The sequence below is a fragment of the Giraffa tippelskirchi genome, chromosome 13 (assembly GCF_054371585.1).
Source record: "Giraffa tippelskirchi isolate mGirTip1 chromosome 13, T2T-mGirTip1v1.2.pri, whole genome shotgun sequence".
Taxonomy (NCBI): Eukaryota; Metazoa; Chordata; class Mammalia; order Artiodactyla; family Giraffidae; genus Giraffa; species Giraffa tippelskirchi.
This window is the reverse complement of record NC_137287.1, coordinates 62,794,131-62,808,913: the sequence shown is the minus strand read 5'-3', so window position 1 is coordinate 62,808,913 and position 14,783 is coordinate 62,794,131. Positions and strand designations below refer to the sequence as shown.

Here is a 14,783-nt window from a genome sequence, read left to right as displayed (position 1 = left end):
GATGTTCCTTCAGACAATGTTTAATTACCAGGACTTTTGCTTAGAATTTGAAACTAACTGGAATAGGACTTTGTTTAGTGTAAACAGACATCTCAAAAGAAGCTGATTAAGGGATTATATGTTTCTTACTCAGGAAACACTTAAAGGAAATCAGCAAAATATTGTGCCTAGTTAAACAGTGCCCAGTGGTGTTTGAGTAGCTAGCTGCACAGGAAGAAAACAGACAGGATAGAGATACTGAAGGATCCCCAAAATAACCTAAGCTCTTTGTTTCTCAGTCTTGAATCCAGCTTTATCGGTAGAAGAATTACCATTATGGCTGGCTTAAGAAATGTACAAAGAAAAAATATATATGCAACTTTATTAACACTGAATTACAATTATTTTGGGGAGAAAAGGTCCTAGCCAAAAAAAAAAAAAAAATTGTATAATAATGGATTTGTAAAGCAATCCATTCTGTTCCATGTCATTGATAGGTTACTGGAAAGTTACAGGTACTTAACATTTACGAATTGAATTATCCTTACATGTTGAAGTTGCATGTTAGGTAAATGACTCTTCTTAAATAAATCGAATCACTAAACTACTTGAAGCCAATTTTTTTTCATTCATTCATCCTACATACCCACTTTAAAATTCTCCAAACATATACAAAAGCATTTGGAAGGTATGAGGCTGAATAAGACATGATCCTTATCTTTACCTCCTTATAGATAAGTCTTCATCTCCTAACAGAAGTAACCTGTGTACATGCATAACAGAGTGATCACAACCCTATGTCTGAGATAACTTTCTAGCAGCTACTGCTGCTGCTAAGTCTCTTCAGTCGTGTCCGACTCTGTGCGACCCCACAGACAGTAGCCCACAAGGCTCCCCTGTCCCTGGGATTCTCCAGGCAAGAAAACTGGAGTGGGTTGCCATTTCTTTCTCCAATGCATGAAAGTGAAAAGTGAAAGTGAAGTCGCTCAGTCGTGTCCAACTCTTAGCGACCCCCTGGACTGCAGCCCACCAGGCCCCTCCGTCCATGGGATTTTCCAGGCAAGAGTACTGGAATGGGGTGCCATTGCTAGCAGCAGTCAAGTCCTAACTACAGTTCTCGGGAATGACTTAACAACGATATCCCATCATCGCTAAAGACAATGCCCAGAAAAATGTGGGGGAAAAAAAAATCATGCAAAAAGGAGAGGGGAGACAACTTCCAACTATGCTGTCCAAGCACTTAAGGAAGTCGTTTGTAGACATACAAACTGTTTTGAATCCAAGGAAGAGGACAGACTCATTCCAACTAGTAGTACTATACTGCAGAAAGATGGTACTTGAAGAACTGGAATTTTAACAACAGAGATAAAGGGAGCTGAATGCATCAATTCCAGACTGATCAAAAATAAACAAATAAAAGTACATGCAGTGGGAACTGAGGTAGAAAAATACTTGATGCATCCTGGGATGGTAAACAGCCTGGAGTGACTAGAGTTTTGAAGAGGACGATACCGAGGGTTAAGACCTTGATGGTTCTCTGAGGGATACTGCCACACTAAGAAGTCTAGACTTGATTCTGCAGTCAGGTTTTTTGGGGCAGAACTGATGCCACCCAAACTAAACTTTAGGGAGGTAATTCTGACTGGAGAGAACAAAATATAATCCTCCACATCCTAAATTTCAAAATATCTGACAGCTGATGAAAAAATTATTAGATATAAGAAGAAAGAGGGGCGCTTACCTAGTGGTTCAGTAGTAAAGAATCCCCCTGCCAAAGCAGGAGACATGGGTTTGATCCCCGATCTGGGAAGATCCCACATGCTGCAGAGCAACCAAGCCCATGTGCCACAGTTACTTAGCTTGTTCTATAGAGCCTGGGAGTTGCAACTATGAGGCCATGTGCTGCAACTACTGAAGCCCTGGTGCCCTAGAGCCTGTGCTCCACAACAAGAGAAGCCACCACAGTGGGAAGTCTGTACACAGCAACGAGAGAGTAGCCCCTGCTCACCGCAATTAGAGAAAAACCCACATAGCAACAAAGACCTAGCATAGCCAAAAATAAATAAATTCAAAAAAAGAAAAAGGAGGAAAATGTAACCGAGAACCAGGAAAAACATCAGTCCATAGAAACAGATCCTGAAAGGGCTGTGAGGATGGAAGAGGCAAAAGGCCTTTTTAGAAGCTAAGTTAAATATGGTATATACGCTGAAGGATGTAAAAGGAAGACACAAATATGAGGAGGAGAGAAAATGAAAGATACAAATACTCTGATGGTACGAGGAAGCTAGAAATGCCATGAACTCTTTTAAGAATTGATTGATTAGAGGACAAACTAGTCCCGTTACATCATTACATTTCTATACACAGGAATTAGTGGTTATTAATTCAGAAGAATTTGCACATTGAGCCCTTTTTATAAAAAGTTGTTATAAATGAGGGAAACACAAAGTCATTCTATTTTAAACCCTATCTCAAAAAAAAATTATTTCAAAGTATTACTAAACATGTTTATACATTCTTCCCATGTTACAACATCATTCAAAAGAACATAACCTGTACTGTGTACCCACAACCAACTGATTTAGGGTAATTTTATAACATTTTTCAGGCATCCCTAACCATAATATGTACCTTCCACTCTGGGTCATCTCATAGACAGGTGGCCTATGGTCCTTTGGTGCAACAAATTTTCAGTGACTAATGTTTGGTAATCTACACTTTATCTTTAAGATGGTGTTTATATCACCAAGAGCTTGGAAAACGGATCAATTCACAATAAAACATTTTGCTAACAACTTTCATGGTTCACTGGCAGAGAAAAGAAGGCTTATTAGCTTGGCACTCTAGATATGGCTTTGGCCATATGGTAAAAAACATACCAGATTTTTAAAAAGTCAATCAAACCATTCTGGTCTAGCTATTAGAATAAACAGCATGGTCCATAAAACCGGTTGTGTTATTTAAATCCATCTATTGTTCTCCCAAAAGACTAGAAGAGCATTACTATCAGAGGCTGGACCTGTATTTCGCTTTTACCCCCAACAGTCGCTAACACAGATCATGACGGACAGTTATAAAGAATGTATTTTCTAAATATAAAAATCAGGACACAGCTGACATATGGTCCAACAATGGGACAAAAAATTTTAAATACAGATGAGTTTAACGAGGCTTACAGAGGTTAAATAACTTGCCAAACATTCAAGTAAACGGCAGAGCCAAGATCTAAATCTAAAACCACCTCAGTGGACAATGTAACCTGCTGTGCTTCCTCAGACCTGTATTCAAGGGCAGAAGAAACAAAGACTGTTAAGCAGGACAGGCAGGGTGAGAAGATCACAGAGGTAAAGGAGAAGTCTAGCAAAGAGACCTTGTCTACTGTACCTCCACACTTGCTCCCAGAATCGTGAAGAGCATCATATGCAAAGAATAGAATTACTGAAATCTACATACTCACCCAAAGCAAGTCACGTTAACTCTAATAAATCTATTTTATGGAAAGGGTTTCCAACAAACATTCTGAAGCAATATATAAAGAGTAGCTCTGGGCAAACAATGACTTTTAATTTTTAGTGGTGGCTAATATCTCCAAATGCATAAGTCTTCTTTAAATTCTCCATAAGCAGATATCTATATATCTGTTGGTGGTTTGTTCATTTTTTTCAGTCATATTTCTGTAACAGAAATCTTGGACATAAGGAAAGTCAGCACTACTTTTTCTAGGAAATATTTAAAAGGTAAGAAAGCTTCCTGTCCAATGAAAATATTTATAATTCAATATATATTTACCGAATTTTGAAGCACACAATTTTTATTTCTTTACATGAAGTATTTTTAACTCAGCCTCAAAAATGCTACAGTGGTGAATATTAATAATATGTAATTTATACAAATTGTTTAACATGGTTATAGGAGACAGACAGAGTATTTATAGTTAATCTGGAAAAGTAAAAATATCTATCTATTAATGTATTTTTTTTTTCATTGCTAGCATCAGCTTGTCAGAATCTCAGTCTGTGTTAGGGATCTAACCTGTTTCCATGTTTTAGATGAATGACTTCTAAAAAAATGAGGACTTTCTACGCATTTAAGGAGAGGTGATTGAAATTTGGGGTTTTAAGAGGTTCCAATCAAATCCCCACCTCTTGCATGGATTGTCTGTGGCTGAGATCAAGCACATAGTCAATGGACAGTTTAAGAAGAGGAATGGCTGTCTTCCACACATGTGCCATATTAATGGGAGGATCATCTCTCAGCCTCTCTGCATCCATGCAGCACCCCCAAGGGGGCATCACAGATGCCAGAGATGATGCCAGTACCTGAGGACACAAAGGTACGCAGAGATGAAGTGCGGGTCTGCATCTAAAGCAACCAGAGAACTGTTTTGAAAACAAGGTATATGCATAAAGTATAGTCTCATCTGCTGAGTCTGCCACATACAAGATGTTTTCATATTAATGGCACAGTCTAAGAATGCACCCAAACTATTTACTTACTGACTTCTGCATATGAGAAATCAGTCCTTACTCTCAGAACATAAGAAATAGAAAATTTGCAGGTTATTACCAGATATTCAATTCATGAAAGAAAACTGCCTTTGCACACACAGACATATACACACACACACAGAGCTTTCCATAGCCTAGAACCCTCAGCTTTAAGTACAGTTTAAAGAAGAAAAAAAAAGTTGGATCAATTAGGAGCCCCATGAATGTTGGAAACATCTTAACAGTGTCTCACAGATGAAAGAGTACAACACAGAATGGGAAAAAGAGGGAAAGTTAAATTATGTCTGTAGTCATAATGAATCAAAGCCCAGAAGGAGGTCTGCAAATCAGCAGGTTCTAATGAAATATTAAGGTAAGTGATTATTGATGAAAAATGAATAAGCCTTTTTGATTTCAGCAACCTTTAAATCACACCTAGCTAATTGAAACAACTCAAACGCATTCATTGACTCCTTGATGGGCATTTAGCTATCCTTGGGTGCAGTCAGACTTGATTTTGTGAGGCACGTATGTAGCTGATGCCAGTTACATGGACGTGTGTGTCAGAAAAAGACACACCATTAAAGAAAATCATCTAGTTCCTTTTTACATTTGATTTATCATTTCTAAACTGGGAATAAAAAAAAAATCACCAGGGACATTTCCTGTGTTCCATAAATAAAACATCCATAATACTATACTACATATTAACAGTGAACCTTATTTTAATTATCATATAATGAATATAAGGCATTTATAATACCAATACTAGGCAATTAAGTGGTCATTTTTATTTAAATATATCACAGAGCTACTGAAAATTCTCTTGAAAAAATTCCAACCACACCTCCAGAGGGAAGCCAAACAGTGTCTCCAAAGGTGAGCTCATCCACACTTCACATCACAGGCTGAGGGAGGGTCTGACCACAGCCCCACCCCTCACCATCTTTCTTTGTGTCTCAAAAATCATAACCCTTGTCATCCTAGCCCCCTGGTTTAGAAATGAATCTGTGACTATTCAAGCTTAAGTCCTATACCAAATTTCTGCAGGTTAAGTTGCTTCTTAATTACAGAAATCAATCAAATGTCCTCAGCCAGGCACATTTGAGCATCCGTATAGAATGTAAAAAGCCACGGGCATCAACTGTAGCATCAAAATTTAAAGTTGAGAAACCTAAAAGTTTCACACACAAAAGATACTTTAAAAAACAGAATTCTCCAATATCATACTCATGCAAAAACAACTTTTATTTTTTTAGGCAGCAAACTGCATAATTCCTCCACAGGCCTGAGGCTCCAGCAAGGCCCCAGAATCCACTTGGAATGGCAACCAGTTTGGTGTCACCCGCCTTGCCTTCCCCCCGCCATTGAATTCATATCACTCTGTGTATAACACAGGGCGTGGTCTGTCACGTGGCACCGAGTGAGAGGAAATGGGAGGGGAATCTCCTATTCATTTCTGTATCCAGATCCCTCCCACATCCTTGTACATTGTAGCTGCCAAATAAGTGTTGGGGAGGGGGATGGACAGAGGCTAGAAGAGGAATCCATACCAGAATCCAGGGCTTGTTCAAAGAGTTTAAGCCCTTGACCACTTTGCAAAGCTTGAATATCCACGTGAAAGGAAAGCAAGAAAGAGAAGGAAAAGAGAATAATTTGAAATAAGTATTTATCCTCAGCTTTAATTTCTGTCACAAAACAGGTGATTTTTTTTTAAGCCATGCCAACACAGCGTGTAAAACCAAAACTGAAATTGGAACTCTCCTGCATCAGAATTAGAATTTTATAGAACCAAAGTCATTTCTAGGTCTTCCTTTCCTTCATAGGCCACATGGAGACTGTGAAATTTAGAGAAAACCCTCATGCCCCAAACACGGGGTGCCAGAATTCACTGTCCTGGTCTGAGTCCACAACAGCTGGCAGTTCAACAGAACTCCCCAGAGTCATGCTGTCTTGTAACTTGTTCCATGGATACCCCATGTTCTCCAGTAAGCCTCAGTTCCTTCGGCTTCCTGCGCATCTCTGCTCCCAACCTTCTTTAAGAATTCTAAGTGTTATCAGAAAAAAGCTAAGCTGAAAGAGCCACCCACCTATTCAGCCATCCTACCAAAAGGAACCACCCTGGAGATGCTTATCTGGCCCCAGGGTATTTAATTTGAAAGACAAATATTTTGAAAACTCTGTATTCCTAAGGATTCAACAATATAACCCTGTGTAGTTTATTCGCTAGAACTAATTATGAAAGGTATAAAGTGAGAAAATTGTTTTAAAAATATTTTTTGAGTTTTACAGAAATGTATATAATAATATTCATTCATTCATTCTACAAAGATTTATTGAGCCCTTTTTATGCAATTTTAAGTGTATATTAAGTAATTACTACAAAGCCACAGAATATATGAATTATCTAATCTATTTATGAATTATCTAATCTATCTATTTTCTGTTCTGTGACAATACAGAAGGTTTGGAATTTTCACACTCCTTTCTCCATTATCTGTTTTAGTGGAAGAATCTAAGGACTAAGGATTGGAAAAGAAAATAAACATCATTACTAATCAACTGCTTAAGTTACACAAAATCAACCAATGGGGCACTAAAGGAAGTAGAAAGGAAAAAGCATCGAACAGAGAATGATCAAACAGTTATCCACACTGAGGGCTGGAAGTGTCCAAGGAAAAGCTCTAGAATATCTGAGAAGTTAATTTAAAAATGGATTTTGAATTCAGATCTTGATAAGTCTCCCAAGAAGTTGAAAATGCATCTCACAATAGGGCTCCACATAAATCCTCATGAATTTATATTAAGAACAGATTGGTATTCCATCTTGGTGCAGAAGCAAGAAGGAAAGAACCACCAACCTAAGACCACTAAATACCAATAAGATTGGTACTTGAATCCACAAGTTTGGACTGTCTAAAGGACAGAAGAACCAGGTGGTTGGGTCAAAATAAAAAGACGAGTTATCATGATGAGCTGCATGTAAAGTGGGATTTTAGAGTTTCTGCGTGAAGGCTAAAATCAAATGAAATACCAAGCGGCTAAAGGGAATTTCCAAAAGTATGGCCAGCTCATCATCAAAGACCCCAAAGTTCAGTGCCTTGCAAAAGGAAAGACTTTTCAAAACGTACACACTGCTGGAGGACTGTTTGCCAAATAAGTACCAAGGTCTAAAATAGTTTCCATTTATCCTCATATTTCTGCAGAATATTTAAACTTTCTCTAAGGCTAAAATAAATATATAAACAACCCCCATTACACATTAGTTCTCCAAACAAATTATGGTTTCAGGCAATGTTAATCAACAAAAAGAATTAAACAAGAAGTCTTTAAAATTAGCCATGACCTTATTTATGGCTTCATTACTTTCAAGATTTCATTTGTTGGGTTGTTTATGTCACCTCAGCCTTTAATTTAATTGCTGCATCTCTAACTATATTAGAATAGCTTAATGAATGGTGATGGCTTGTTTTTACTCACCAAAATGTAACATTTGCAGAACATATAACACCAAAGAGCCACTTAATTCATCCATGAATTAGAAGAAGTTGGATTTATACTTTGAGGCTGATCCTCTATTAGGAAAAGTATGATGTGAGCCAATGTGACATAATTAGGGATGAGGCTAAAACGAGAGATTTCAGGGCCCATAGACATCGTGCTGAGGGCTTAGACTGCATCTTGGAGACAATGAGCAGCTGGAGAACAAATTTAAGCAAGAGAATGAAATGTCAGATTTTAATTTTAGACAGAAAACTGCAGGTATTGTGGGAATTTGAAGAGAACAAGACTGGAGGCTGGGAGAAGAGCTAGGAGATGACTGCTAGCATCCGTGTGTAAGAACAGGAGAGAAGGAGTTTGGAATTATTCCGAATGTAAAATCTTTAGGCCTTTGTCACTGATTGATGTCTGGTGAGGGAGGCTGGCTGCAGAAGAAAACATTGTCTAGAGTCGATGTACGGGTGGTGACAGCATTCTCTGCGATTAGGCTGATGATAGTAGAGGAGGTCTGGACTGAGAAACAATGAACTTGGTTTTGGATGGGAGACACAGAAAGCACATGCTGATAGTTAGCTCCAAGAATCTAGGGTTTATGGAGGACTGAGCTAGTGCAGAATAAGCATCACCAGTGCTTCAGAGCAGTTAAAGGTATAACCAAAAGGAACACATAGGAATTATCAGTGGTCAGAGCTATTTCCTCAGGCAATCCCAAATTAGGAGACAAATAGAAGAGAATCTCTAAAGAGACAGTGAAGGAGGAATCAGAAAGGAAGCAAGAGACAGCAGTACTGGACATAAAAACTAAAAGAACAGAGCTTCAAGGAGGCCAGAGTGACCCGGAGGGAAAGAACAGAAGCGTTCACTGAACCAGGAGTCCAGGATTGGGAAACTAACACACTCTGGCTGCTGTAACCCAATGCCCACAAACCTACTGCTTTAGGATAACTCCAGTTTACCACATTTGAGTGCTGGAGGTCAGAAGTCTGAAATGGATTTTGCTGGACTTAAACCATGGGGTTAACAGAGCTGGTTCCTCTGGAGGCTTTCAGGGAGAACCTGATTCCTGGCTTTTAGCAGCTTCTAGAATCCACTGCCCTCCTGGGCTCATGGCTCCTTCCTGCCTTTATGGCAGCAGTCTGCATCTTCAAGTCTCTCTCTGACCTTGATTCTCTCACCTCCTTCACCTATGATCCACTGGGCCCAGCTGGAGAATCCAGGGAAACATCCCCACTTTAAAATAATGTAATCAGATCTGCAGCATCCTTTCAGCTACATGAAGTAGCCTATTTACAGGTTCCAGGGACTAGGACAGGGCATCTTTGCAGGGGCTATTATTCTGCCTACCACATGGGGAGAACAAGATGTAGGAAAGAAGAAACAGCAGTCTCTATCAATCGTAGATTAATCTTTCAAGAAGTTTGGATTAGAAGTGAAGAGGGAAAATAGGGCAGAGAATAGCCAGAGGGTAAAAAGGATTTTTTTTTTTTAAACATCATGATCAAGACATCAGCAAGCTCACCAGCTATGAGAAAGTGGCAGCAGAGACACACAGGCTAAGAAGGGACAAAAAGGGGGACCGAGGAGCAGACTCCTTGCAGGGGTAGGATTGGGATCTGGAATAGTGTTCACAGGGCTGGCCAAGAAGAAGGAAAGTGGATCCTCAGTAAGCAGGGAGAGAGAGGTGGCCCAGGCAGATGGAGGAGGTGGATGGAGCTGGCCAAGATCAGAGATGGGTAGTAGGGACACTGAGATGGGGTCAGCATAGAGCTCATTCATCAGCAAGGGCATCGACTTGCAAAACACATGTTACAATGAGATGGATTCCATTTGAAATATCTTTCTCACACGCCAAGAAAAGCAGAGATGAAAAAAAAATACTAAGTAAATGTAAGTAAATAAAATCGTTTTTGACTTTTTGAATAGCAAATACAACTTTGTTATATGACCCAAACTTTTAAAAAAAAAGCGCATGTCTAATAATGGCCCATAGCTAAGAAAATTAGTTTGCTCTGTGTTTGGCAGACTTCCTTTTGACGCAACTGGATTCCAGTTTTTAATGGGGGAGAAAACAAGTTCACAGAGGTCTTTTCTTTTAAAATCGGCATTTTCTCTTTAGTAGTAAAATGCATGCAAAAAGCTTGTGATTATGGTATTTATGTTTCCATTAAGGTGTCCTCAGCAAGCTGGGGGAGTCTAGCCTACTATTTTCCTGCTATTTAGATTTATAGCAGCACAGTAACTATTTTATTTCAATTATATTTGAGGACAGTGCTCTCTTGGTGGCAAATGATTGCATGGTGACAGTCAGCAAATGTCCATTAGAACTGTCCTTCTGTGGAGTTTTTTTACTACAGATTCTGGGATCTTAGTATAAAAATACAAATTGTTGGTGCCTTCAAATAAATAAAAAACATTACTGACTGTCATTCCATCAATATTTTTTTTTAAAGTATTTGAAGCACATAAAACTTTTGGATTGAAATTGTATAACTTACAAAAAGAAACTTTTTGCTGAGTGTCAAGAAACATTGAATAAAGTTTATGAATAACACACCTGCAGGCTGACATTTTGAATAAAATGATGATTCGGTCATAGATAAACAATGGGCATTTATGAACGCCCAGATGAAGTCGTAGCCAATATGGAAATTATATATTATTTCACAGCTTCACTGTAAACAGACCTTACTAAACAAACTGATATTAGAGTTCTGATTTGATTTTGATCAGCTGCATCACACTCTGAAGACACAGCAATCAAATAGGATATACACTCCACCAAAGAGACATAGGATTAGGAATCACTGAAAATAGAATCTGGTTACAAGCAGGATAAAAGTTAAATATACCTAAACTTTTGTGAGTTTGAGCTTTGTTATTCATAGAAAAGAGAAGAATAGGTCTGGCTTCTCTGGCATACACCCAATATGAAAACACAGAATGTTATCAAGAGCATTAATAAATAGTAATAACAATGATGCTATGACCAAAGAGTACCGTCAGATAATAGTACACATGTCAAGTCAATTAAACAGGCACAGACATATTGCCGGACAGAGTATGAAGCTATTCTAGAAAAAATATTTTATAGATAATAGGTGGAAATGGAGAAAGTGACATTAAATTCACAGCACTTAATAAATGATCTCTAGTTATTTCCATGTGGGGCTACCAGATCCACATTTCCATCAGATCAATCAAAATGATAAGCAGTGAAATTCAGAATACGGCTTTCTTACTGAACAATAAAAATCCCAGAACAGATTCAGGCTACACTTCACACTGTCAATGGACTGGCGGTGCTCCCATGAAATCCAAAAATTTGAATAGTAAAGTTCACCTGACACCAACAGCAAACTTGGGTGAAATTTAGTTAGTTGATGGGAGATTCTTTACTGGGTATAAACACTCCCTAAGGAGTTTTAAGTTTTATGTTTCCATTATTTAACTTTTTAGAAAGTTAATAGAACCATATTCTAGGTCATCTTGTATGTTATTTCCCTGTCTGAATTTAAGTTTATAGATACAGAGGCATCAAGAAATGCTACTTTCACTGATGTCTTGAGTTAATGATAGAGAAGCAGGTTGGACTTCATGCATTAGGATACATCAATAGGGTGCACAGGTCAAAGATCACTGGCTACAGACATGCGAAAGAACTGCAGAATCTAACTGAGAAGAGCGATGGCTGAACTGAGTCAGCCCTTGGCTTGTGAGGCAAACAAACTGAAACGAATCTGCCGCTGGAGCATCCACTACCATGTTCATGATTTGTGCAAGACTTCAGATTTAAAAAAAAAAACATTATTGGCCACATTAAAGTAATGTTGTTCATTTGCATGTAATGGTTTTGCTGTTTTGTTTGTATTTAATTTGTAAAGATGTTTGGTTTTATAGTTATATAATGGCTATAAACAGAAGGAGTTCAGCCCTATTTTATTTTTATACATATTTAAGTAACATTGTAATCAAAACAATTTAATTCTATACAGCAGTATCAAGAGATCGTTTTTTGAAGAGTCTCTATGCTACTCTAGTCTGAGAAACACTTTTTTACAGCTTTTATTCTGACAGAAAAAGGCAATGGAGGTGAAGCCATTATTTCCAAGCCAAATTCATATTCAGTTATAGGTTGATGAAGAAATACTTCACAGGTACCATAATTTCCAACTTTTTGGATTAGCAATATCATTGTTCAATGGACAGCTTATCTCTGAAAAAAATAATTACAAAAACACAAAATTTAAATTTCTGTGATTTCTCCAGAATTTTGATTCTGGAAAAGGGTTAATCCATCTGTGTTTTAAGAAGCCCTCCAGGTATCTGATGCATGCTAAAGAACCACTAGTTTGAAGGGAAACCTGCTACTTTTAATGTTCAAAGCATAGCTCCACTATAGAGCAATGATTATAAGACACCATTATAAGATGGGATGGAATGAGTGTATTGTTTATGACAATAGCATGCACGTGTTCCAAATAAAAAAAAAATGAGTACTATTTTCTTCATGAACTAAATTTTATATGGTGCTTGAATGGAAAAATGGAGGGATGGAAAAAGATGTTTCTAAATGGTTTCAGATAAAATTTGAAATAAATACGTAACCATTAACATAGGGTCAGCATTGCACTTCTTTGTGCTATACTAATGTACACAATCAGATCTGTGGTTTGTTAACAAGCAGTTTGAAGACTGGCTATACTATACATCTCATTCACTAATTCTTTCATGACATGAAAATCATGTCACCAAAAAAAAAAATGGCCCAAATAAACCATAATTAGAACAAATCATGTCATTGCTCATCTATTCAACCATCATAACTAGAGGCTCACCTCACAATAACAAAAAAAATGTCTTAATTTGAAAAACCACAGTTCCAACTTTTTCTTATCTGAGTTTTAAACCACAGGTTAGTACTCCCATCTGAAACCATTTTAAGAACAAGATGAAATACACTGGGATCATGAGACAAGCTATCAAAATCTCTACTGTTCTTTCCATTAGGCTTTGATTTGTATAAACTCAATGCTCTTAGACACAACAGCTTTTTAAAGGCCGTTAATAAAAGGCAGTTCTTGCTTGAGAATTGACGAACAATCTACTTCCTTGTCACAAACTATATAATAGCTGATTTGGAAGCAATACTCTGATTGCTCCTGGCGCCTACCTGTCTGCAGGTAAAGGTTTGGAATTCCGCGGCTTCTTCACTTGGGCATACAAAGCATCCATCATATGCCCTTCTCTTGGGCTCTGGGGTCTGGTGCTGAGAGCCATGGAACCCTCATAGGAAGAAATTCCCCCGTACATCAGCTCATCATCACAGCCAAATGTCCGATGAAAGTCTTGGATTTCAGCATAGTCACGTTCCCGAGCCTGTTGCTCCCTAAATTCTCGAGTTTTGGCTTGAATCCTGTAAAATTAAAATAAGTTGGAGCAAGAAAAACTATGCTTTTCCTAAGAACTGGATATAGAACATTCATCAAAATACATTGCAAAATACATATTCTTTCATGCAGTTCTAAGAAGCTGGATAGGCTAAACAATGTTATATTCATTTTAGATTATCAAGGTAATGTCATGGATTCTCAAAAATTATCATTTCAGATAGCTTTGTTCATGTCAATAAGAAATACTCATAATTTACATCTTATTTTAAATTATCACTTATTAACTAACTCTAAAAATCAACTAGGAATAGTTTTAGGCATCCACTTGCATTTATTCATGAAATTTTTTGAGGCAAAAAGTCACTTTTTAAAAAGTTATACACACATATACTGTATTTGCATACATTTATGTATGGATATACATGTACGATCTTCACATTACAGTAATACCATACACATTCAACATACTCTGAAGCTTAAGTACGAATCCACACTATTATTCTTTATTAGTGGCAAAAGACCTCAGTTTAATGATACTGACTTTTATTTTTTGTGATATATACAGAGCTGGCAAAATCCTGAGATTAAGGACAAGAAGGCATGTATTCAACCAAATTCTGAAATCAATCTATTGATATTGTGCTAAGTTGGTCTTAGTTAGCTGAAGATAATTCAACAACCCTTGATGGAATTTTGATTACTTTTAATGGGAAAAAATATTTCTATTACATACTTATAGATTTAAATGTTTACTTAAAAGTGAAGTCTTATTTATAAAAACAACACTTTGGGCTGTGTTTAACATTTTATTGCAAAGTTATTTACTTTTTTATATTCAAAGTAGACCACTGCTAGAATAAATGATACATAAATGTATCTAAAAGAGTACAGAAAAGATAAAAAATCAGATGAACATAGTCCATTAATAAAAGAGAAAACTACAGGTCAGTATTTCTCATGAATATAGAAACAAAATTCCTTACCAAAATATTAACAAATAGAATTTGGTAATATATATAAAAAGAATTATACACCATGACAAAGTGATGTTTATTGCCTGAATGCAAGGCTGGTTCAATATTTTAAAAATCAAACAATGTACTACATCATATTAATAGATAAAGAAGAAAAATTACAAGATTATATCAACTGATGCAGAAAATGCATCTGATAAAATTCAATAGCCATCATGAGAGAATTCCTCGAAACAACTAAATAGAGCAGAACTAACTTCCTAAACTTGATAAAAAGCATCTATAAAAAACCCATTGATAACATAATGGAGAAAGACTGAATGCTTTCCCTTAAGATCAGGAAAAAGGTAAGGATATCTTCTCCCACCACCATAATTCAACATAGTGAAATTCTAGACAATGAAGTCAGCTTAGGAAAGGAAATAACTGGCATACAGACTGGAAAGGAAGAA

At 37.1% G+C, this 14,783-nt stretch overlaps 1 protein-coding gene across 27 annotated transcripts in view; it reads right to left on the bottom strand.

The window, feature by feature from the left end:
• PARD3 (par-3 family cell polarity regulator) overlaps positions 1 to 14,783 on the bottom strand; it is a 598,386-nt gene that overhangs the window by 126,538 nt on the left and 457,065 nt on the right. For all 27 annotated transcript variants that reach the window (XM_081554391.1, XM_081554371.1, XM_081554384.1 and 24 more), the window contains one exon: positions 13,138 to 13,380. In XM_081554391.1, the coding sequence (XP_081410517.1) occupies positions 13,138 to 13,380 (243 nt within the window). The remainder of the gene's footprint in view (positions 1 to 13,137; positions 13,381 to 14,783) is intronic.